Source organism: Nanorana parkeri, unplaced genomic scaffold (genome assembly GCF_000935625.1).
Source record: "Nanorana parkeri isolate BGI_ZX_2015 unplaced genomic scaffold, ASM93562v1 scaffold21, whole genome shotgun sequence".
Taxonomy (NCBI): Eukaryota; Metazoa; Chordata; class Amphibia; order Anura; family Dicroglossidae; genus Nanorana; species Nanorana parkeri.
The window spans coordinates 1,802,437-1,829,154 of NW_017306289.1; the positions used below are offsets into that span (position 1 = coordinate 1,802,437).

Here is a 26,718-nt window from a genome sequence, read left to right on the forward strand (position 1 = left end):
AAAAGGACTTCCATGTGACTAGCAAGAAGACCAATAAGTACAAAAAAAGCACAGAGTTGGACTTTAAGAGCAATTCATTTATTGGAGTAACCTACAGTTACAAATTCTAATGATCATTCAATGCTTTAAGACATTAACCTGGCATTTGAATAACTTTTCACAATAACCATTTCAATACATTCATCAATATGCTAAAGGGGATTTCTTTGGTCTCAGTTTTTGTAACTGGCATAGTTCACCATGCTCATTAAACCAAAATTTGGGTAGAATTTACTAAAACTGGAGCAGGCAGAATTTGGAACAGCTGTGCATAGTAACCAATCAGCGTTCATCCTCAGTTAAGATTTAAAAATGAAAGCCAGAAACTGATTGGTTGCTATGCACACTTGCTCCAGATTTTGTCTGCTTCAGTCTTGCCAAATTTCCCTTAATGTGTTCCACAAGCTGGCAAAGTAGGAATACTACTGGTGTTAAAAAAAACGTAAAACAAAGCAACACAAAACAAGATTATGCATATAGATTATTTTAGTATCATGGAAGCGAGACCACTGTACAGATGTTGGAAAATCATTTTATATGTACAGTAATTTCATGTAACGGTAATATTTTTTACCAAGCCTTCAAAGCGTTAACAGTGCATTGATGCAATGCCTTAGGGAAAAGTTGATAAGACTGTAAACAGGCTCCAGAAATAGAGAGAAATCACATGTCCACACTCCATGGACCAAATGTCTACCGGTTTAATATACTGGCATACAGAAACAGATAGCCCTGAGGTAACACGGTATATTTAGCATTACTTTCCTGCTGACAAGCTACAAAAGGCTTTCGAAAAGCAGGCAAATTTATTATTATTAGGTTTATTTTTTAGTTTTAGTGTCTGGATATATTTATTGTTTGGTGCACTAGTACATAGAATATCCCTGTAATACTAATTGACTGGCATGTTCATATCAAATCGATATCTTCTACAACAATTACAAATGCAAAATTACAGGGACACTAAACTGAGGGGTTAAATCTTCAAACTTAAATCAAGTACCCTATTAACAAAAATGTATCTTATTTGTGTATCACTCAGCTGTAGATCCACAAATCATCTCTGAATTGGTGCTGACACTCTCCTTCCTTCTGGAGGGTGGCTACTTCTGTTCCCCATGGTCCCTGTGTGTGTTGTAAAGTAGTCACCACTCTAAGCTCACTCCCATGATGGACTTCAATCTCATGTTTAGTTTACTCATTTGTATTAAGACTGTAGTCCCATCATAGGAGTGAGCTTGGAGCGGTGGCTACTTTACAACAAACACAGGGACCATGGGGAACAAAAGTAGCCACCCTCCAGAAGGAAAGACAAGTGTCAGCATGATTTCATAGATTATTTGAGGCTCTACAGCCAAGTGATACACAAATTAGATACATTATTGTTAATAGTTAAGGTACCTGAATGTTTAAGATTTAACTCCTGTGTTTACGGTCACTTTAAATCAAAAGTTTGCAGAGGAAACCAGAGGAGAGGTCTAAGGAGGAGGCGCACACAGGGAAAGCTTACACCCTGAGACCAGATAATAGGCTTCTTGGGTTTGTACTCAGGACTCAAGTTAAGAAATATAGGATTGCTAACCATTGTGCCATGAAAATGCTCATATTGCCTTATCTTTCCTGATAATGAGAAATATCAACTTTTCTAAATCCTATTACATTTCTTTTTTTATAGAGCTAACATTAATTCTTTTAAGGGGTGATACAGGAGTAAAATGTGAAACATACGATCAAAGGAATGGCTAAAACACGGTATATTGTCAATATTTTATGCATTACACCAGTACTGTTAGATTTTATATTACGTTAACATGCTTTTTGTTGTAGTTCTGTGAAGGCTCTGTGAATGGTAAAGCAACCAATTAACATAAATACATTTGAAATTGTTCTAAAAGTGTCAAGTAAAACAATCTCCATCTACAATGATACAGTTTTGTGACAACTTATCGGCAACACTGTAATCAAAATTTCTGAAAATGACTGAAAATTCTGGTAAGGAGATAAAACACTGAGCACATACATACATACATACATAGTCAATTGGCAGGAAATGGTTTATCATTTAAAAGAAACAAAATGAGATAATAGATCAGTACAAATGTAAGATCTCCAGGAAAATTTTTATGAACCTTTGCAGTGGGGCTACCCCCGCACTACAAGGATTAAGTGCTTGTTTGTGTCTAGGGATAAAAAAAATAACAGATATATTCACCCGAAGCTCTGAGCTGTCACAGAGCTCCAGTCTCCCTGTCTGCAGCAGTATTGGAATCTTCCTCAGTGTCCTCACGTCTACAGACTGTGTCTAGATGTGATGATTCACTGGACCTTAGACCGATGCAGTGGAGGGGGAGAAACACTGGAAGGAGCAGTCCAAGAACAAGCCAGCTCAGAGCTTCCAGTATAACTTTTTTTTTTTTAACCTAAACACAAACGAACAGTTAACCCTTGCAGTGGGGGACTAGCCCCACTGCAAGGGTTCATAAAAAACATTTTTTTTTTCCTGGAGTTCTTCTTTAAAGCAAAAAACAGCTTGAGAAGGTTATCTAATGTTAGTAAAGACACAAACTATGAATAGTGAAAGGCTGCACTACCTTTAAACATCAGAAAGCAAACATCTATTCTTCATACATGCAGCATATCCAAACTACATTGACAGACTGCTAATCCTACCAGCAATCCATGTCATATGGTACAATTCCTGCATTTAGAAAATGGCAGAATGCCCGAAATAATTTTATACTATGAAAGAGGAGCGAGTATATTGGTATATCCCAATGTTTTACCTATTCACATTAGTAATCTGTTTCTTATTATTAGGGATGCACCGATACCAAGCATTTGGGCAAGTACTCATACTCGCCCAAATGCTTCCGATGCCGATCCCGATACTGGAACCTCCGGTATCAGGAATCCAGACGGCAAGTCATTACATGCCACCCGGCTTCCTGATTGGCGGGGAAGCCGGCTCCATGCTCCCTCGTCACCAGAGAGCATGGAGCTGGCTTCCCGGCCAATCAGGAGGCCAAGGGGGCGCGGGTAATGACCCGCCCGCCGGCTTCTTGAGTGGTCGGTAAGCTGGCCAATCAGAAAGCCAGGCGGCAAGTCATTACCCGCCCCCTGGCTTCATCACCTGGTAAAGAGGGAGCATGGAGACGGCATCCCAGCTAATCAGGAAGCTAGGCGGCGAGTCATTACATGCCGCCTGGCTTCCTGGCTAATCAAGAAACCAGGTGGCAAGTCATTACATGCCGCTGGGCTTCCTGGCTAATCGGGGAACCAGGTGGCAAGTCATTACATGCCGCTGGGCTTTCTTAATGGGACTTCCGGTATCAGCGAGTGCCGAAAGAAATTACAGTACTCGTACTCAATACCGGAAAACCGGTAGTGGTGCATCACTAATTATTATTTTTTATTAATTTGTTTAATATTTTATTCTTTTGAACTGCCACATATAATAAATACTGTAATAATAATAAAAACAGTATTTAATTTTTTTTTCTGGGCTGATTACAACACAAGATTAGGTGAGATACAAAAGGGCACAGCACAAAATGTGAAAAAGGGGAAGGGGGTGTGTTGTCTATAGCAGCCAATCAAGTGTTTGCTTTTATTATCCAAGCTACGGTAGAAATGGATGTAACTATGCTCAAAGACGATAGTAAAATGCTTACCAGATAGCACAACATTAGGAACAGCTTAATGCTCTGGGACAGAAGCACAATGAGCTGTGCAGCATACTGTTAGCCTTTCTGCTATTGAAAGATTAGTGCAGAAGTAGCAGGGAAGCTGAGAAGTGATGTCACAGTCATACGCACTTGTAAACTGGGAGGGATGGCATGCAGGACATGGAGATGATGTGGATGACAACACAGTTACATCATCAGAGGCCTCTGGGTTTATCCAATACGCTCTCCTTCTTGGATTACCTTTCTTGCTAGAGCAGCTAATCTCACACTGGAAAACATCATCACAGCTGTCACTTTGTAGACGCTCCTTCTGCAAAAGCTTGTCAACCCGTTGAATGATGCACTCAAGGCTTTTCTCTACATTGGACCAGACTTTATCCTGAAACAAGCAATCACAGTAATCATAACTAAACTTTTCAGGAATGACAATGTTTAATGAGTGCCCACTTTAGGCTGGCAAGAGTTATACCCTTGGGGGGAAATACTGAAACATATACTCAATTCAAATTGTCCTAGAGACAAATGAACATAACTGAACATTAAACGAGCAGTGCTTGCAAGTTGCGGTCACGTGCACTGTTCTTGGCACACTACATATTTCATGGCACCTTCCTATCTTAGAGTGCAGGCGCAGGAATAAGAGTCACTAACACTGTTTCCTCCTACTCCACTCATCCACTGAGGACTGAGGTGGGAAGTTTGTTCATTTCAGGAGCAAGCAAGAAAAGGGGACTACATTTCTGCATAGAGTGGAACCAGGGGAAAAAAAATATATAGCCACCCTCAAACAGAAAGACAGATCACTGCAGCAAGTGAAAATACATTTGGATATTTGGAAAAAGCCGAGAGCCATTGAAAGTACATTTTTAAATAACAATAAATATTTGAATAGGTATTTTTCTTGAGTTTAGTGTGTCACTGTGTTTTGTGAATCACCAGCACCTTTTAGGGTGGAAAGAAGTCTATCACGTTGCCCATTTCATTTTGGGTAGAGTAGGGAAGGGATAAAGCCATTACACTTTTTTTTTTTGCTGTCTTGACACATTTAAGAAACTTTTCCTTTAGTTGCGGTTCTAGAGACACAACGGGAATTAAGATAAAATCTCTCCAAAGCGAAGGGGAATTTCCTTTAGACAACTGTCGTATGAACAGGTTACCCATTAGGAAAATGTCCTTATCTCCTGTTTGGGTGACAACTGAAATGGATTTGCATGTACCGTATATTATGGTTTGTTCTGCTTTTCTTTATTGTCCTACAACAATTTCCTGTAAAATGCTTTGCCTATCACTGTTTCCTTATCTTAATCTTGTAACAAAATGCGATGATTATTAGTGTTTTCTTTAAAATTATTTTTTATAGCAACCAATATTAAATATAAAGAGAGGTGCATGCATACCCATTCTTCCTCATGCCAGTCCACCTGGAGTGATGACCTGCTGTTTCGGCCAGTCCATCGTGCCACTAGAGTATCCTGGTCATTCCTTAGCATAACCTGATCTGCCTCACCTGATGTAGGAGAAGCTTTGGAAGCGATGTAGTCAGGCCTAGCAGCATTGAGTCCTTGTATTGCACTGGCTAATAGTTTGCAATCACACACTGTGACAAGCTGCCTTGTCTGAAAAGAAAAGATAGATCCATATAAAAGACAAAAAAACTTGACAGGGTATATCCATTACTATACTGATAAAAAGAAACATGGAAACATTCTGATTAAAGCCCAACTCCAGACAAAACATTTTTTTTTTTAATTTTTGGGAAAGCATTAGAACACCAGACACGTTTTATTGCTGGATGTGACTCCAATTGTGAGGTTTTACTCAATTATAAAAAAAAACAAGACTAATGAATGGGTGAGAGGGTGTAGGTAGGAAGTGAGGGTTTGCCTGGCAATGGGCTTTAACCCTTCGTCTGAGTTGTAATTTAAAACAATTTTAATAATGCAGAATTCTGTTAAGATGACAGTCAGAAACAGAAAAACAGAGTGGCTGGATAATTTGATTAGATAAACAGAAAAATAAAAAAAAACCAGAAAAGCAAACAGTTAAAACAGTAGGTAAACATAAAGGCAACTCAGCTAGAAAAAGCCTTGTAAAAGCTTACTACAATTTCCAATCTAGTTAACTATTAAAAGGTGAGACGCTTCATTATTATTTTTTGTATTATTACGTTTCATAGATCACCCAGTTAAATCTATAAAAAGAACCTTTATAGCACAACTTCAGACAGTTAAAAAAACCTTAAGATGTTACCCCCACCCCGATGAAGAATATATTGCTCTTTTTGCAAAGTGGACGATTTAAAAGTAACCTTTTTTTCATGGTCCTGCACACCATTTATGTTTGTGTTGACAAAGCTTTTTACCAGTCTCTGACTGCTTGCGTCTCCATCCCTCTCACTTACAATATGATTATGTTTAGGTTAGATATTTATGAAAATTTGCACAAACAGAATACATGCAAAACCTGGTTTTCAATCTATAGCAGATACAGTGTGTGGATCCTCAATCTAAGTTTAAGGATGACCTTACTTTTTCAGCTTCTGTGTTATAAACATAACTACATTTATGAGGGGGGACCCACCTTATCTGCCAAAATAGTCAGTGTCCGCTCAATGCCGTTGGCTGATCTGTCTTTAGCTGCCCTGGAAAGCCTCTCTGCATAATAACTGACTTGTGTCTTCAGAGTATTGATGTGAGCAATGATCTCTTTGGCTCGAATTATGTCCTGCGGTATGTAAACAATAGACTGGGGGCACGCTGATGTACTGCAGGAGAAAATATAGGTCAATGTAATAAAATGGATTCCTTCATCAACCATGGAACAGGTAACTCTTGTATTCACACATGTGAAACACTCATGGATGACAAAAGAGAATGCATCATGGCAGGCTAGTAGTACACAGGTCACACTGAGTGGATGAATCTCATGCTCTACTTAGGTGGACTTCACATAGCACAGATGTCCCTGTTTTAATTCCCAGTGAGAAGACGTGATCATGAAAACACCTGTAAAATAATACTAAGGCTTTATTCATGAGGTGTGCACTCAGCCATAGAAAAACATTACATAGTTACAGATTAGTTAAGGTTGGATAAGGACACCGGTCCATCCAGTCGAACCAATGTGTGCGGGGTTGAATGCAATTTTGTATTTTAAGATTATACATATCCTTCTTTATCATGCTCAGTGAGGAAGATATTGTCGTCCTCGTCAAGGACCTAATATTAACCAAGTTACAGGCTTTGCAGTCATCATTGATTAATTTGTACATGGCGATCATGTCTCCTTTTAAGTGGCTCCTCTGAAAGGTTAATAAGTGTAATTTACTTTATTTCTCATAGCGGATGTCAAGTAATTCTGTTGCCCTTTGCTGGACTCTTTCCAGTTCTAGGACATCGCTTCTGTTGATGGGGGACCTAAGCTGAACTACAGGGGTAGGTAAAGGGGTAAGCGTACCGATCTATCCCTCAAATAAATACCCTTTTTAATGCAGAATAATATTCCGCTTGCTATTACATGCACTTAGAATTTCGCTTTCAATGAGTCTGGACACATGTATTTTGACATCTGTGCACATGAGGCCTAAAAAAGTCAAACTTACCTGGATTAAAATGCTGCTAAGGCAGCAACAGTGCTGATGAGCAGGCACCTTGAAGTTCCTACAGGTATTTGCGTTCCACCCATTCCTGGCTCTGAACCTCGCCCATGTCATTTAACTGTTTAATGCCAGAACCTCTATTGCCCACTGACGTTCTTGCATCCGACAAGGTGGGGTTTAGCAGTAGAAGGGACAGAATTAAGCTACACGTGTATAAAAGAGACCCTAAATGCACTGACGTTCTTGCATCCGACAAGGTGGGGTTTAGCGGTAGAAGAGACAGAATTAAGCTACACGTGTATAAAAGAGACCCTAAATGCAGCTTGGGCCTAGGATTCACTTTAAGTAAAATATTGTGAATTTCTAGTGAAGTGCATTTGTTTTATATGCTAAACCTGTGTCTTAATTTTTTGCAGGAATAATAACTATTTTTTTGTATTCAACCTCTTAAACTGGGCCTATGATGCAAAATGCATAGGTAGAGGTCACTAACTAAAATGAAAAATCGATCCATAAATACAGGCAGTTGAAGCTTTAAGAAAAACCCAGCTTTTCCTTCTGAACTAATGGCTAGTAAGCCCTTCCCCACATTACATGACTAAACTTAGATCTATTGACAATTTTAACATGCAGTAGTCTCTTATACATCTTTTCATTATAGGTTCAGGCTTATAACAGGTTATCTTTAAGTGACATTTCCTTCTCCAATTCACAGGCAGGTTCTTTTAATAGGCTCCAATCCGACCCACCTTCCCTGCACTCCACAGCTATTTGAACATTAGAGCAATGCACTTCTCCCATTCTACCGCCACTGACAGTTGCAACATGCTGAGGATGTAAAAGGACTCCTGCCTGAGATCTTCTGTATATGTGTATAACTGCTAGAAACATGAAGACCCAAATAGCTATTACTGTGTTTTCACAGAATTATTTGCTTTCTGAAATACCACTAGAGCTTTGATGTGACCAGTTTAGCTATAGTAGTGCCTAACAGTGTAATTATACACGAATACTATAAGGCAATAGGGGAGACGGAGCAACGATAGGATTATCTGTAAAAATAGTATGGATGGATCAAAGCCATCTCACCAGTCCTTAGGCAGAAAATACTTTTTATCCATTCTTTATTTCAAACATTAAATACTTGCATGACAGAAACATGCTTTAAAGTAAAATGGGCCTCCTACACAAACACAATAAAAGCATACACAATTATGCGCCTACATATGGCTGTAGAGTGAAGCGGTGGCTAAATTCTAAACTCCATCCATGCTTAAATAGGCAACAGACCTACAAAATGGTGTCCAAATGAAAGGTGCAAAAAAGCGGTAATGACATTCCATATTCCATCAAATCAAATCACAAGAAAATAGTATTACAAAAAAGCACGAACACATTGTATGATTTAATGGATGCTGCAAAACCAACTCACCAACTTTCCTCAAAACTGCTATAAGGAACCAAGAAACAAAATGCAAAATTAGATTACAACTAGTTTAAAAATAGAAGTTAGCAAAATATTGTCACCACGATCTTGCTTTTATTTCAAAGCATGTAAAAAGGTATGCATTATTTATAGGCAAAGCAAATAATGTGTATATTAAATCTCTTTAAAAGGTGATTTAGAAGAAAAATGTAGTTAGTGTAACACTGAGGTGTTCCCATCTCCCGGTGCCTATTTAAAAAGTTGCAGGGCCTCTGCACCAGAGTTACTTACACTGCCAGACAAATTGTAGTGAATACAATACACCGGCCTTTTGGAAAAAATACCAGATTTCACTACTGGCAAGAAAAGTCTGAGTTCACTAGGGATGAGCCCAGATTTGGCCATGGGCACTTCCTTCCAACAAGCTGTGGGTTGGGCATTACCCACTTTGCACCTATACGTAAACAAAGGGGCAGGATGCAGTGACATAATTTACTTTATATGACCATATAAGGTAAATGTAATTTACCAAATATAGTCATGTAGCCATATAAGGTCAATGACGTCACTGCATTCTGCCCCTTGGATGCTGATTGGGCGGCATAGAAAAAGTTTCCTTCCGGGTTTGAGGGGGAGCTCCTTCCAGGTTTGGAGGAAATCAGGGTTGGACTGTGTTCAGTCCAAACCTAAAACACATCCCTAGTATTAACTTCTTTTCAAGGAAACCCAGAAATCGTAGGAGGTGGTAACCCCTTCTTCATGTTACTATATTTGGACGTCCTGAACACATTTTCAAATTTCCAGAAAATCCCCTTAAAGTGTTCCAAAGTCAAGCACAGGCAGCAACTGAGAGGGTTAGTAAAAGGGCAAAAATGTATTCTCAGGCAATAGTTAACTGCATGTAATGTAAAATAAGCTGTAGTCCACAGTATACTGATTCAGGCATGCTTCTCGCCTTAGTAATGTGATTATAGGAAGCAGAACAATATGTATTCTAACTTTGTGGTTGTATAGGAGATCGTAACGGAGTTGTTAGCCTTCTGGGTTCAGAAGGCTAACAAAGGCTAACATTTGTTAGCCTTCTGAACCCATAACTGGTTCTTAGAAAAGTTATTCTAATCTGCATATTTGCTAAAAGCAGTATGGGTGTCAGTGCCTAGTTTTTATGTCTTGTGTACTGGGTCTTACATACAGATTACACAAATGTTTTTGCTTTGTGAACCATCTTTAATCTGCACATTTGCTAGGAGCAATGTAGTCTCCACCGAGTGCCTAGTTTGAATTGAAAAGGGTCCTAAATATTGCCCCGTGCTGTCTAAACTATTGCATACTGAAATCGTGATTTTGAAATCTACTGTGTATTATATATTGATAAAACAGAGAGAGAACTACAGTTACATCTCACAGGTGACTATAGCTGGCCATTACATTCCCTTTAAAGTGTACATTAACCCCCAAGGGTGTTCGTTCAAGACAAAAGGTGCATAAAGTAAAAAGAAACACAACCTGCAAGAAATTCCATTGGTTTTAGTCTGTGCTGCACCGATCCATTGATACTGACTGTACCGTAATCAGTTATCATTGCTCCCAGCTCCCTCTACTATAGAACACCTCCTCCTGGTATGGATATGAGAGGGGGGAAGTGTTCTGAAGTCCTATCACCCTTCCTGCCCTAGGGTGACAACACTGCTCCCTCATAGATACAGTACAGTGAGTGGGTGGGTGTTGTCAACCTAAGACAGGAAGTGGGTTGCTGGCAGGATCATCAGGTGCAAGTAAAAGGGAAAAAAATTTCTGCAAAAAGAAAACTAATGCAGCCACCACGTCTAAGGACTGATAAGCTTGGATTCATTTACACGTTAAGCAATTTCTAAACCTAAAATTCTTTATATTCAAGCTTTAGTTCAAGTATACAAAAATGAATATAATATGTATAATTTTCAAAGCAAACAATGAGCAGCAAAAAAATAGTCAGAGATTCAACTTACTTTTTTTTTGCTTCTTCAAACTTGTGCAAAATCTTCCGTAACCCCCCAGATTTGAATCCTTGACAATGGGCGGCTGGTGCCCCTATTGTCACTATATCATAGTTTTGATCTGCAGATTAGAATGATGAAAAGGACCTTTCTTATTAAATACATTTACTGTATTTATGAAGACACAGAAGGAAGCAAAAGAGGACGCTGAAATTCCTTAATCTGGTTTTCCTGGCCAGTGTAAATATTATATACCTATCTAATATAGATGCCTTTTCCCATTACTTGATATAGAGTTAACAAGAAGAGTCAGCATTTTGGTAGCAAAATGATACATCACTTGAGCTGATCTGTTTTCCTGCACTAACATTTACTTTTCAATTCATCACAATCCAAAAAACAAGTTTATTACACATTTTGGCATGGAGGGCAGATCCATGCAACTCTTTCCTTTATGCTCCAAAGCCAACTTTGCATCTAGAGCTGCTGGTGTACAGCACAAACACAGCCTATTATTAAATCGTAGAACCTTTTCCAAACAGCTGTTTCAGGCGAGTTGGCCATCACCAGTGCAGTGGAAGGAAACCACGGCTTCCATAGAGGGCTTGAGAGCCAACATGAACGTACAACCACTCAGACTACGGAAAAGTGAGCTTAAAGTGTATGCAAACTTATTTTTCAGTATGTTTGGCATCATGCTTCACTGTATACAGTTTTCATAAGCAAATCATATTTTGTGAGTCTGTTGCAAAGTTTCCAACATGGAGATTCTGCTAGTAGAGGCGCTTGCTGCTGCAGACTGACAACACATAGCAGCAGCACTGTCACTCCTTCATTCGGCACTGGGCAGCCTATCAGGTCTACCAGAGGCATGAGAACTCCTGATGGGTGTACCAACTGCCAAATGAAAGAGCAGGATGGCAGACTGATAACAATGCTGCAAATTAAAAGACTGTGGCCTAGTGTTGTCATCCTGCAATAGAAACCATAATTTAATGTTCAATGAAACCATATACAGTGAAACAGAATGACAAACATACTAAAAAAAAGGGTTAACATACACTTTAAAAACAACTAAAAAAGTCCTATAGTATTTGATTACATCTGTGCTGTAAACAAGGAGCTCTGCATGCACAGCTGGCCCATGGGCATACAGGAATATTTCATGACTGTTGGTTTTTTGGACTGTGTTGGCAGTCATGACTGGTGTCTTTTGTACCTTGTAATAAATATTTTAGTGTCTACACTAAATAGATCACATTCCACAATTTTGATTGACACTTATTTAAAAAAAAATCAGAGCACTTGCACCATCTTGGCTTGTTAAAAACTCTTTAAACTAATCTCACAGGGCAATAACAGGTACAAGTGCAAGCATATTCCAATGGGGCTCCAGAGCAATCCAGGACACTCAAGCCTGTATGCAAATTTTTACTCCTTTAAATAAATTTTAAAAAACACCATCCCCAAGGACATCCTGCAGTACCCCCCAAATTTGCTGCAGAAGAGGCCTCCAAGTACTGGGTTTGTGCTTAAAACATTCAAGTTGTACACAAAGATGGCTCGAGCGCCACTGAAGTTTGCTGACAGTTCATAGTGTTATTACCAGGGCTTGAAAAATTTGGCGGTGTCTCACCAGTCAGTCAAAAAAACTGTAAAGCTGCTTGTCGGGCTCCACTGTCTGCTCGTCACAGACGAGCAGACGAGCGGATTTTCGAGCCCTGGTTATTACCCTATAAGATTAAATTTAGAAGTTGTAACTCGTAACAAGTTATCTCAGTGATAACTTTACTTTCAATATGCAATAGGCCTCCAAGTACTGGGTTTGTGCTGAAAACATGCAAGCTGTACACAAAGATTTAAAAGGGTTCTAAAGGTCATTCTCAAACACCACTGAAGCTTGCTGACAGTTCACAGTATTATTACCCTATAAGAATTACATTTAGAAGTTGTAACTTGTGACACGTTATGTCTGTGATAACTTTACTTTCAGTATGCATCAGAAATGAAATACATTAAATGACAAGGCATGAATAAGAGAAACAAATAAAAATGATGCAGTCATTTATAAATAATTAACTACGTGTAACAAGGCATAATTCAAACAACACTCTATACCGCGCTTTTACAGTCATTAAAGTTAGAAAAACTTGCCAAAGTGATTTTTTTCTTTAATTCGAATTCATTTAGTAAATTAAAGTACACACTTACAGGTTATTCATAATCGACACATGGGTACATAGTGATACATAGTGACTATGTCGCCCTAAAGAAGGGACCCTGCATGGCCCCAAAACGTTAGCTAAATGACGCTTGTCACATGTTTCTTCAATAAATAAGCAAACAAATTCAATGCTTTTGACTGAGTGCTGGTGATCTCTGTCTTCTAATATTCTGGAAAACACTGCTCCATCCATGCAATCACTTTGAGTCCCGCGACCATTAATCAAGGTCCAATCTCTGTAAGGAGTGCAGGTGACACATCACAATACTACAGAATCCTATATCAAGAAAGAATGGGCCATTTCTCTAAGGAGGGACCCGGAGACAGGCTTGGGCTATCTTGTCTTCCCCTGTCTTTCTTCATGTTTGTGCTCTCTGTCCTCTTCTCTGGTGTGTTTTCCTCTGGCTTTTTGGACCACAGAGCTCTTTTCCAACTGTCCTCTCGGTGCTTGTCGGGTCTGTCTTACTCAGGTACTCCGGTACGGCACATGGCGGATGGACACTAGGGTGCCCATGTTGTACTATGAGTGAGCCACAGATTAGTCATGACTCAACTATGGTAGGGGAATCAGTGAATAGGTATATTATTGGTTTCGCTCTGGTATACTTTTGCTGTTTATTTTCCCAGCCCGCTTATTTTAGGGGATGTGCTCCGGGTTGTACTGGGGATAATTTCTATAGTGGTTGTTTCCTTGCTGTACTTATGTTTTTCTCTGTTTTCGGATTGTAACTTGAAGATCCCTTAACCCCTTCGTGACTGACGACGTACAGTGTACGTCGCCAGCATCGGGGAGAATGCAAAAAAAGAACGGGACAACATTCCACTTTAAAAACTCTAGAAACTGGTCTCCTCAGTTCCCAGATGTTTACAGAGTGTTGTTAAAAGAGGAAGGGATGCTACACCGTGGTAAACATGGCCCTGTCCCAACTTTTTTGAGACATATTGCTGCTATTATTTTTTTCTTTAAAATTGTACATTTTCTCAGTTTCAACATTTGATATGTTTTCTATTTTGTATTGTGAATAAAATATGGCTTTATGAGATTTGCAGATCATTGTATTCTGTTTTTTTAAAATTTTATTTAACACAGTGTCACAACGTTTTGGGAATTGGGGTTGTAGATCTGGGAGTGCCAATTCACTTATTGGGTAAAGTATGTGGGAGTTTAGACCAATTAAGAGAAAAGAGAGAGTTTAGACCAATAGTGCCAAAGTCCTGGACAAAGTACATGATTTTTTCCTACTGACTGCTGCAGATCTGAATGATAAAATCAGCAGATCAGCTGCATATAAAGAGACTCTTTCCTTCAAAGTGCCCACCTGGACACCTCTGATTATTGAGATTTGCCTTTCTGTGATTCGGTTTCTGTAAGTAGCTCAATGGCCATCAAACTGCTTTTAGTGATTAAAATAAGTAACATTACAATTATTTTAACAAAAGACATCATACCTGATGTAGATTCATCTTGAACCCTCATCCTTTGAATGTGTAAATTGGTAGGAACAAATTCTAATTTTTTATCTGACTTCAAACTGCTTGCTTTAAAAGAAACACCTAGAAAAAAAAAACAACATTACACAACAACGTTTAAATCCCATATACCGAAACCCATATTACTCATCTACAAACAGGTTATGAAAAGCTTCCAGATATTTAATTCCTATTTCTGTAACTTCATAGAATCCTAGGTCTGTTCCTTTTGTGGGCAATGGCATGCATACACCGTATTCATGATGTTTCACTAGTGAAACAGTAGTTCATACGTTGTTTAAGTAGGCATGTATGCAAGATAGGTTTGTCAGAGTACTTGTTTCTGACCTTATCACATGGTCTTCAACCCATGTTGTACAGAAGTTAAACCTCGTCAATTAAAAAAGGCAAGGCATACATTCAGCCTATGTTCACAATCATAGGTGTACATCTGATCATTTACATTTTTGGATGCCTTCACTAGCCTTGCACTACCAATAACCTCCCCCTCCATCATCAAGCCAACCTTATAATAAGGTTTACAATGAATAGAAAGAAGGGTAAGCACTGTTAAAAAGTGTATCTACCTCAACTAACTTATAAAATTGGCTGTGCTTTAGGCCACCATAATTTTTCTGGCTTTTCTGCTATTAATCAATGCTGCTATATCCCCCACTATTCCCACAGCATTAGGCAAACATTCCTCTATAATATCCTGCAAGTAAAAAAGCAGAGGGACTCCATATGGGAGAAGCTTCACCAAAATGTTGAGCACAATCAGTGTGATGAGAGTCTGAATGTACTTGCAAGATGCTCCTTTCACTCTTTTTTTTAAATATATTTTTAGGAACTATGAGACAGCAATGAGTATATAATCAAGCATCCCATTTTTACATAGCTCTTCCAGATGACAAAAGTAGTCAGGTTGGTTTAAAGAAATATTCACAGAGGCCAGAAATCTTTGGAGCACCAAGTAAGCATGATTACTGTATATCATCCTTAACTAGACACTTGTTTAGTTAAAACTGGTCAACACAAGCACATATAATGACAACACTACAAGCATGACAGCATACTACTTCTGACAGTATGAACAATCAAGGTAAACAAAACTAAAAAGGTGTCTGTTTGAAAAGTCGTCTCAAGACAGTTTTGTCTCGGCGAATAAATTTGATTAAAAAAAAAAGAAAAGAAGAATACATTTCATGTGATGTAAATTGATGACCAAACCTACTAAATCCAGAAAAATATCACCCAGTATTCTGTGTAGAAAACATAAACCCATTGTTAATACATGCAAAAGGGATGCTGAGTCAGGCCCCTTTCCGACTCCCCATAGACCCAATATGGGTCTGGTAAGTTAAGTTTTTAAGATGGAAGAACAACAGGACAGACACAGTTGTCTAAATCGTGACAACCATTCAGTACTACTCCGAACAGCAGGGGATCCACACATGGATCCCCTGCTGATCGGAACTGACAGTGCCCATGTGAAAGGGGCCTTAGTTTCTCAATGTTACAATAATGTTTCATTTTAGCACTGATCTTTCAGTGCAAAGTTACAAATCTCTAAAGTATGTCTGTCTAATAAAATAAAAGAGGTGAAAGTTAAGCCAACTGACCTTTGTACTGATGGAGATTAGTCAGGTTCTCCTGGTATATCAATATGATGGTCTGATATTGAGTTACAATTTGTCTGCGAAGATTCTCCCAACATGGAGACAACTCCCCCAGCTCTTCAAGCTCACAAACTCTGTACAAGACAAGGCACAATCTCATGAGTTGATGCAGCACATGATGACATGGCAGAAAATAAACAATTGTTCCCAAACACATATTTGGATTGTTTTTATGTGAAGGATTCAAACACATTACCTTTATTATTTATGCTGGACTTGAGGCTACCCACATTGCAAAAGTCTATGAATGCTGGTTAGTCAATCACCCTAAAATACCAGCTTCTAATCTGTCATTGTATAGACCAATGAGCCTCAAAAACACTCATCTTTGCTTATTTGAAGAAACTATGCCCATCCATGAACCACCCCATTCCCACTATCCATGCCCCTGGACCATTAACCCCTTCGTGACGGGAGACGTACACTGTACGTCCAGCCACAAAGGGACCAAATGACTTGTCACGTACACTGTACGTGACAAGTTATTTGCTGCTTTAGAGGGCTGTTAATCGCTGAGAATCAGCTTTTAACATTCATTAATGGATGCCCTTACTACAGAGGCATTCATTAATGAAAGGGTTAACCTTTTTCAGACACCCGATACCTTAATATCGGGTGTCTGAGAGTCAAAGCAAAGCGGACACAGATGCCGGCTTTTGCCGGCATTCTGACAGCTCGTATAGATCGAGAGATATCTCTCTCAAGCTATACTGGCTTTTTTTTTTTTCTTTCATGAATAGATACAAAATGTGTCTATTCCTACAATGTATCTATTCCTGGAAGAAGAATGTTTGTTTGCTGATCGTTGTTGCAACAATCAGAAAACATTTAGTAACAGCTGAATCCTGAACTGCTGCAGGATCAGTGTCACTAACTTATTATCGGCTGTTCTGAAGTTTGAAGCAGCCTGATAATAACCAAAAATTTATTAATTTATCATGCAGTAACAGTGAGATTAATTCACAAAATCTGCTTGATATAATTAAATAAATAAAATAACATTTTTAAGTTAAAAAAAAAGTGAAAAGTGTAAAAAAAAAAAAAAATTGTGAAAAGTGTAAAAAAAATAAAAAAATGTGTAAAAAATAAAATAAAATAAGGGACAAATAAATGAATGTATTTATTGCATTTTTTTTAGCTGTGCTGGTTTTGTAAAAAAAATACTACAAATCAAAACTGGGAAAAAAGTGTTTTTTTTAAACGGTTTTTTCCTCTTTTTTTATATTTTATTTGTCCTAAGTGAGGCGTTAGACACACATATGTGATATAAATATGTAGCCCTATCTGTCCTCTAAAAAACAATATATAATATGTGGGGGTGCACTTTGTAAGAAAGTATATTACTGACGTCGAAGAATCACACAGCAAAAATGTCAAAAGTGTGTCAGTCATTTACGAACAGAAACTAAAAACAAGCTCAGTCATGAAGGGGTTAAAAAAAAGCATAGTGACTGGCAGGAAGCTGCAGTCCCACCAAGAGGTTCTATGAAAGCCATTTTTACACTAGCTACAGGAATAATATATACAAAATTAAAATCAAGGTGGGCTGAATGGACTCTCCAACAAAGTGGAACTTTCTACTGTAAACTATTAACCGACACTTTTATTTACCTAGAATTGCTAGTCAAAGAACTTGCGGAAATAATACAAAAGGTCAACCAACAGAAACCTTCTTTAACTACATTTAAATGTATGCAAGCAACAAAGTGTTCCCTAAACAAAGCAACAATTTAAAAGCAATTATTATTCTGCATGGAAAATATCTGACAGAAGAAAGTTGAAAGAGACGCAGCTTGAGGGAGGTTAGGGAATGTTCAGTGCTACTACAGTATCAGTAATCATTTAAAGTGGATTTCCACTTTTGCAGTCAAATTTGGGGGGAAAAACAAAGAAACAAAAAAACACTATGGGGAGAATTTATCAAAACGGGAGCAGACTGAATGTAGAGCAGTTGCCCATGGCAACCAATCAGCTTCCATCTTTCATTTTCAAAGCTTAATTTAACAAACTAAAGAGAGAAGCTGAATAGTTCCCTTGGACAACTGCTTTAGATTCTGACTGCTCCAGTTTGAATAAATTACCCCCCTATATATTTGTTGTGTTCCAATTTATTTTTTATAAATAAAAACATTTTATTTCAGAGTGGAGCAGGTAATATGTAAGCGGGAATGTTTGGGTGGTTTTTTTTGTTTTTTTTTTTATAATTATGCGAAGTGAATGAGAAACATGTAACAAATATAAAATAGGCCTTATCCCAATTTGGCTGCAAGAGTTGAAATAACCTTTAAGAGCGTCAGGTGCATGATCATTCAGTCTACCTCTTGGATAACTGCCAAAATACATCCAAAATGTATTACATAATTTATGTCAAATTTATGATTCATAGATGGAATAAAAGAAACTGCTTATAGATAGACTTTACATGATAAAACAGGATGTAACCAACCACAGTCAGTTTCTGAATATGTGGTAATCAAAAAAACTACAGTTTTCTCAATCCTCCCACTTGCGGCTTCACACACTTAATACTTTAAACTCAAAGCAGATGTAAAGCACACAAATTACCACAGCACTGTTTTCATTAATACAGTAAATCCCCCCTTATCCGGCATGTTCTCGATTGGTTTTTATGCTCAACATAACTCTCAAGCAACCAGAAACTGCTTTTGTTCCCCGTGGTCCCTGTGTGTGTTGTAAAGTAACCAATGCTCCAAGCTCGCTCCTGTGATGGACTACAATCTCAATACAAATTAGGAAACTACACTTAAGGTTGTAGTCCATCACAGGAGCGAGCTTGGAGCAGTGACTACTTTACAACACACACAGGGACCATAGGGAACAAAAGTAACCACCCTCCAGAGGGAAGGACAGTGCAAGCATGAATTCAGAGATGATTTGAGGATCTACAGCCGAGCGATACACAAATAAGATACATTTTTGTTAATAGTTGAGGTATTTCAATGCATTTTGCAGATTTAACTCCCGAGTTTAGTGTCACTTTAACTAATGAATATAAATTGATTTCATATCAGCATGCAAAGCTCCCTGTTGATGTGATTTTTAGTGAAAGGGAGTAAAGGTCCACTTTAACTAGCAAACAGTAAAGCAGTAGCTGCATATGTTGGTTAACAGGAAATTCAGTATACACTTTGTAGTTTTTTAAAACAACACGTGTTGCATTGTATATGTTATTACCCATCAAAGGTGTAAGGACAGATTTGATTTATAAACCAAAAAACAAATTTGTAATGGTTATCTGCCCATCAAATTCTGCCCTTACAGAAGCCTGTCTATGAAGGGAGTAGAAAATCTGCTTGGGGTGCCCACCTATTTACATGCAAGATTGTAAACATTACACTGGAGCTAGAATGAATTTAAAAAAAAGCTATAGAAAGCAGTATATTGCATTGTGTGTAAATGTTATCTTTAAATTACCAAACAATTTAACAGGAGATTGAATGCTAAATCTACAATGTTTATATCTTTCATTGCCAAGGTGAACAAAGCTGCTCCCAGTATGAAACAAAAGTACTGGCATTAAATATTTATATATGCATGAAGGTTATTATCTGAATGCCCAGGACTTAAGGCTTTTTTCCCCATCATTTAAAGAAGGATGACTACGTCTATCTTACCTTGCAGCATCTTCTTCAAGCAGGAGTTTCACAAACTGCCTGGGTATATGTAAAGAAAGGACACTCTCAGCCATTTGCTCCAGTATCCGCAGGTGGTTACCATCTGTTGTAGGAAAGCGGTACATGCGGCAGATTGCACCTCCAAACACTGCAAATGGACAAGATAAGAATAGGTTCAAAGCTCTATTACATACACCTATACAAATGTATTTTAGAATATATATCTATCTATCTATCTATATAGAGATATATATAGAGATATATATATAGATAGATAGATAGATAGATAGATAGATATATATATATAGATATAGATATAGAGAGAGAGAGAGAGAGAGAGAGAGAGAGAGAGAGATATAGATATATGGTTTGTACCTGTATCTTGAAGGGTATAACTATTCATATACAAAAGCCTTAGTCTAGATAGGCCTTTTCTCCACACCAGTGTGCCATGGGTACCTTCTGGCCTCTACAGGGGTGCCTCAAAATATTAGGATGATAGGACTCTGATAAGAAGGGTGGCTAAGGACTCATGTAAAAGGGGGCTTCTGATATTAAGGGGTGGGACTTCTGATGTAAAGGGGGGCTCTGATGTAAAAGGGGAGCTCTTATGTGAAAAGGGGGACTTTGATGTGAAGGGGGATCCCCACTTTTTTGTGTTTTTAAAATCCATTACATTTTAGACTGTGGTCCCCTGAAATTTTTCATATTCTGAAAGGGTGCCCCGATTGAATAAAAATAGAGAAATGCTGGTCTAAACTACTAATGGATAACTGTGATTAGAAGCAATGAACTTGCTAAATGAATTACAACGGATCAGCTTACCTGATTTCAGAAGTGTATCTTTTCGTAAAGATGCATATTTTGAACGTAATCCTAAAGATTCCGTTAAACTTTCATCAACGGGAATTAAAGTCTAAAAACAAAACCATATGTGTTCACAGATAACATATATCACAAAGAGATCACAAACTGCACGCTTACAGGCAATCACTGTGAAAGAAACAACCATCCATGTTTTATTGTGTATGGATAAACCAATAGTTTATTATATATTATAAGTAGGGATGCACCAATACCGATACTAGTAACGGTGCCGATACCTAGAAATTTGGGCTAGTACCGATACTCACCCACATGCTCCGATACCGGAACTCCCGATCAGAGGGAGATCTACCTCTGACCGGCAGTGCTGCAAGGGAGCATGGAGCTGGCTTCCTGGCCAATCAGGAAGCTGGGCGTTGGGTTATTACCCGCCTCCCGGCTTCCCGATTGCCTAAGAAGCAAGCTTCATGGTACGAGGCAGCCGGGCTTCCTGAAAAATCAGGAAGCCGGGCTGTGAGTCATGATGTGCCGCACGGCTTCCTGATTGGCTAGGAAGTCTGCTTCACTTGTTGCTAGGCTGCTTGTATGTAATGTAATACATATACACATCAGTTTTTGTGTGATCTTTCAAGAGTACCTATAAAACGATGTTGTGAATGTCTCCATACTGTCTGACTGTCACAATGGCAATGTAGCAAGGTTTGAAGTTAATGAAAATGCTAGCTGTGACAGGCTTAACTGTCATTCATCACTTACATATCACTTGGCATTACAAATGTAACAATCAAATGTCTTGACAAATGCAAAAATGACTGGAGCTTGCTAACACTATGGCAGGGTTAGCATGGGTGGGTAATGTTTGAATAGTATAGGATACAGACCTTAAAGTATATTTCCACTTTTGCAGCCAAATTGGGATAACATCTACTCCATATTTGTCACATGTTCATGCAAAAATTTCTGAATACATTTGTAACTTTTTTTTTACCAGCTTAAAAATCCTACCTAGCCCCCCCCCCTATGTAATGTTAAGGAGGGGCTGAGGGAAGTTATGCTTACTCTAATTAGCCCTGTCTGTACTCTACTGGCAGATTTTATGATCAGTTGTAAAGGAGATGTACACATTGGCTGTCCTAACAAAGGGTTAAAGACTTGTATGCTAATGAGAAGAAGCTAAGTCCGTTTCTCAGTTTGCCCTTCTACTTTCAAACTCCTCAGAGTAGCCTGGAATCTGCACAAAGGCCCTCACCAAGGAAACATCTGAAAGGGGAAGAAATATATTTAGTTGTAATTATTTTTCGTTATGCTGTATGAATGTGAACACATAAACATATAAAGGGGTTTTCTCAAATTTGACTGCAGAAGTGTAAATACACTTTAATACCAACCCTCCCAAACTACAACAAAACTTTCATAACTGAGAAAGAGCAATAGCTACTTTTTCCAACTTGAACATTTACATAGTATTATGTAATACTTCACATTACAGTATCTCCCTCAAAATACCTGATCCGTGCCCGCATCCGATTGGATGCAAAAAACTGTTGAGTGACAATTTTCTGCCGGGCTTTTTCTTATTTTTTCAGTCGAATGATGGTGGATGGGAGGCAGTAGACAAGGCTATCCACTGAGTGACTATTGGCGCATTCATCAAGAACCGGAATTTGCTCAGTGCATGGCCAGCTTTAGTTTGTGTCAGAACATTAACATTTGCAATAACAGAAGATTATTTACAAACACTTTTTATTTTTAATTATTCATGTAATGGGAGTCTGAAATTGGGATGACAAATATGAACTGTCTTGTTGTGACCAGATTATACTTACTCTTCCGTTAACAGTATCCAGTGATCTATTAACAGGGGGGCGCTGATCAACCTTCTCTTCCATTTGCCAACCTATTATTGTTATGTTACCTACACGTTCTTGTTCAGCAGACCTGCAAAGTAAGAGGGTTAGATTTTACAGAACATCTATGAAACCCATACACAGAAGAATCTAGTAATTCTATAATGTTTCAACAAGCTTTTCTCCACCCAACATGCACTATTCAGTGCATACCAGGAAACATGCTTATTTTTCCTCTGAAGCAGTAGCTACCTCCATTCATTGTTCACCTGCACGCCATGAAAGTGATCATTTGCACTTTGCACTTTATACACAGGAAGACGTGCATAAAAGAGATTAAAATTGCTCAAACTGTGCAATAATGTTCACCCATGTTTGGCTTACATGTCAATTTTCTCTTGATTTGTACATTAGGCTATTCTTATTCTTTTCTGTATTCAATGCCTTTTAAAAGGGAATGTTGAGTGTTTTTTTTTTTTTTTTTTTTACACATGACATCATTATTGTCAGGAATAAAGAAATAAACATTTTTTAATATACAGTAATACCTTGGTTTACGAACATAATTCGTTCCGGAATCATGCTTGTAATCCAAAGCGCATGTATGTCAAAGCGAATTTCCCCATAGGAAATAATGGAAACTCAGATGATTCGTTCCAGAACCCAAAAATATTATAATAAAATTACTATACTGCAATATAATACTGTACAAAATATAAAGAAAAATAAGCCAATTACAGGTACCTTCGTGGCTGATGTGAGGGAGACAAGAGAGAGGAGGATTATTGTGTAGGACGACTTTCACTATCACTAACGGAATCACTGCCATCTCTTGGCTCAATGGAATCTTTTTCATTTTGGGAAACCTTAACAAGGAAACTATCCAATGACACTTGCTGTTGCCTTTTTTTGGAGATTTAGCGGAAATGTGACATTGCATTGTCATTTGCATTGCATTGTCACTCGCACTGCTACAGCCTTATTCTGGTGGTGCTTTTCTACAAAATGTTGGTCGTATTGCAAGACATCGCTCGTATATCAAGGCAACAGTGTTGTGGAACACTCGCAAACCAAGGTATTACTGTATCTAATGTATTTATTTTTACACCTATTCACATACATACAGTGTGTGTGTGTGTGTGTGTGTGTGTGTGTGTGTGTGTGTGTGTGTGTGTGTGTGTGTGTGTGTGTGTGTGAGTGTGTGTGTAATTACTAGGCCCCATGACCAAAATGGGCTCTGTCACAATTGCATCTTCTGTAGAGGTATGTTCCAGGTAACTAATATAATACTTCGCAGAACACATTTAAAAAACCAGAGCAAGCTACAAAGTAAAGTTTTTGCATTCACTATCATTTCAAGTGCATATTTACACACACATACTTGTGAAGTAAATAATCAGCAAAATTACATGTTTTTTTCCCAAAGAGTAGAAATTGCCTACTGCTGGTTATAATGCTTCATTAAACTCTTCAATTATCTAATCTAATCAGAAGCTTTTCTTGCTACAAATGTTTCTGTACAACATAGGTTTTTGGTGTCCGTTACCTCATATCTGCCGCCAGATCTATGTAAATTCATATATATATCCTATACACATAGATAATAAAGACAACGGATGCATCTGTCACCTTATATCTGCCTCCAGATCTATATACATACATATATACTGTACACATAGATAATAAAGACAACATATGCATCTGTCACCTTATATCTCCAGATATGTATACATCCATATATACTGTACACATAAATAAAAGACACCTAATGCTTCTGTCACTTCATATCCACCTCCAGATCTATATATCGATTTGCATCCATACATATATACTGTAAACATAGATAATAAAGACACCTAATGCTCCTACCACTTCATCTCTGCCTCTAGAGCTATGTACATTTCTATATATACTGAGCACGTACACAAGCAAGAACACAAATACTTCTGTCACTTCATAGCTGCCTCCAGATCTATATACACATACAAACACACTGTACACAAAGATAATAAAGTCACCCAATGCTTCTGTCACTTCATATCTACAGATCTATGTACATTCCAACATATATACTGCACACATGGACCATCAAGACACTATATTCTGCTGTTACTTCATATTCACCTCCAGATCCGTGCACATATATAATGGAAACATAGACAAGCAAAACACTTAATGCTTCTGTCAATTCACACCCATTCTAATATGTATAAACATTCACATATATACATATAGACAAACAAGACACCTTATGCTTACCATAGTGGCAGATGCAATCTGTGACTCTTCTCGTGTAATAAATCCTTCACTATAAACTTTCCAGAGCCCAGCAAATACATCTATGCAGAAAATAATAAGGAAAGAAGAAAGTACAAAGTTAACATGCTATAATCTTCTCATTTATCTACTTCCTGCTAGGTTAGAAGCTCTGTATTTGCAAACTTGTCTTTAAAAGGAATCCTTTCTTGAGAGATTGCAATTGCCAATGTCCCATTCAGCAAATGCTTGTTGCCTTAATGACGTGCTGACCCTACAGCAACAATATTTTGAATCTCTCAATACTTCTGATCTGCACACTTGCTTCACATCAGAAAGTAATGGACCCAGGGAGTCAGCATTACAGCCAGGCTACCAGCATTTCATAGAGCAGGTAGGCAATGGCAGCCATTATATTTCTTGCAGAAAAGGTTTCAATTAAAGGGGCTGACAATATCTCATTTATGCTTTCAACATAGTTGGTATAAATTACAATAACAGACAATAAAAAAGTGACCCTGTTGGGGGTCAACAAAATTACAGGTCTTACCCTGAAAAGAAAGCATTTTAATACATATCTGTCCCTCAGCCCATTCTCTTAATCTTTACTCTGTAGCAGAGCTCCCAGTGCCGGTACAATTTAACTCTTGCGGCTACACGGATAGTGGGTCCCTCTGCTGACTGCTGTGTTTCATCCTGCGAAGTCTAGTCACTGCAGGACACAATAGTAATGTAGAGATCGGGAAGAGAGGGAACGCTCCTCTACATACATCTGATTTCAGTAAATGCCAGTGCAAAGGACTGCTGACACAGCTTCTCTACACCCAGAATAGTTTTCTGACAGCAGAATGTTTTGAATTTTTCTTACAAAACAGAGAATAAAGGAGGGGAATCTGGGCTCTGCGTAAAGCAGGAAGTGCAACAATAAATCTGTGGTATGGGTGGAAATAGCCAGGAGTTCTTGAAGCTGGAGACATGACAGAAGCAAGAACCCTAGTGAGGAGTGCCTCAGCCCACTGGTATCCACCAATAATTGAAAGATTAGCAATGCCTACAAAGAACCTATCTGGTCACCATGAGCAGGGTCGCCAAGAGGCTGTCTGTTTATCCCTATAGAATCACTCCCTCTGCAGCAGAGGCAGCGAGATGTCACTTCTAGCAATCGACATTCGGCAGCGTTCAGGCCAGCAACAGAGCGAAATCTAGCTTCGTCTGGTTACAGAGGGGACAGACAGGCAGGGACGTCTTTAACGCGAACAAAAAAGGGCAGTTGCCCCAGGCCCAGTCAATGTTGGGGGGCCCAAAGCACAACTTCTCTCTGCAAGTTCCATAACATGAGGTCCTGTCTGATCCCTTCTTCCTGTACCTGATCCCTTCCTCCTGTACCTGGGAAGGGGGTAGAAAAATACACCTTCGCCTGTATGGCAAAAGTCCTTGCACCTGCCCTGGGAAAGAAAATGTTTGCCCAGGGTCCAATCAATGTTAAAGACCGCCCTGCAGACGGGAAGCCTCTTTAACGACCATGTCTCTAGTAGCACAATTGCCCTTATTACATTCTTTGGTCTTTCTGTGTAAAAGGAAAGTATCTCAACAACTTACAGTTCCCTGAGATCGGTCTTTGACATCGTACACAGACAGCTTAATCTGGGTCATCTGATTGATGAGGGAGTCCTGGAAGAAGGCAATGCTGCTAAGAAATATAGGATTGCTTGTTCCCTAAAATAGAAAAGAGAATGAAAACAATATGAATATTAAGAACATCTCAATTCACAGAGATGTGTGCAATACAATGCCCTGATACATCCACAGAGAAGGATAGCAAAGGCTAAAGCCACTTAAACATATACAGGAGTACATAATGAGCCCTTATAATCCAAATGAGTGCGCAAAGCAATTGTTCTACTCATACTACCCCATCTTTTTTAATTTACCAAAGAATTGGTGATCATATTGCATTTGTGTGTACTAAATTAATTTTAGCGTATTTTTCCTGAAAATATAGATTTGATGAACAATTACGCAAATGTGTGACATAAAAAATGGAATCTGCCACCACT

The 26,718-nt window shown here is 38.5% G+C and overlaps 1 protein-coding gene across 2 annotated transcripts in view; it reads right to left on the minus strand.

Moving 5' to 3' along the window:
* Positions 1 to 26,718, minus strand: part of INPP4A (inositol polyphosphate-4-phosphatase type I A) — a 103,186-nt gene that overhangs the window by 21,546 nt on the left and 54,922 nt on the right. Inside the window, exons 6-17 of one of the 2 annotated variants that reach the window (XM_018563380.1) lie at positions 26,261 to 26,377; positions 24,665 to 24,744; positions 22,385 to 22,496; positions 20,559 to 20,649; positions 19,734 to 19,881; positions 16,042 to 16,172; positions 14,399 to 14,503; positions 10,738 to 10,846; positions 8,756 to 8,773; positions 6,306 to 6,489; positions 5,123 to 5,341; positions 3,966 to 4,104 (exon numbers count right to left, since the gene is read on the minus strand). In XM_018563380.1, the coding sequence (XP_018418882.1) occupies positions 3,966 to 4,104; positions 5,123 to 5,341; positions 6,306 to 6,489; positions 8,756 to 8,773; positions 10,738 to 10,846; positions 14,399 to 14,503; positions 16,042 to 16,172; positions 19,734 to 19,881; positions 20,559 to 20,649; positions 22,385 to 22,496; positions 24,665 to 24,744; positions 26,261 to 26,377 (1,453 nt within the window). The remainder of the gene's footprint in view (positions 1 to 3,965; positions 4,105 to 5,122; positions 5,342 to 6,305; positions 6,490 to 8,755; positions 8,774 to 10,737; positions 10,847 to 14,398; positions 14,504 to 16,041; positions 16,173 to 19,733; positions 19,882 to 20,558; positions 20,650 to 22,384; positions 22,497 to 24,664; positions 24,745 to 26,260; positions 26,378 to 26,718) is intronic. The other variant, XM_018563388.1, reaches the window with a different exon arrangement.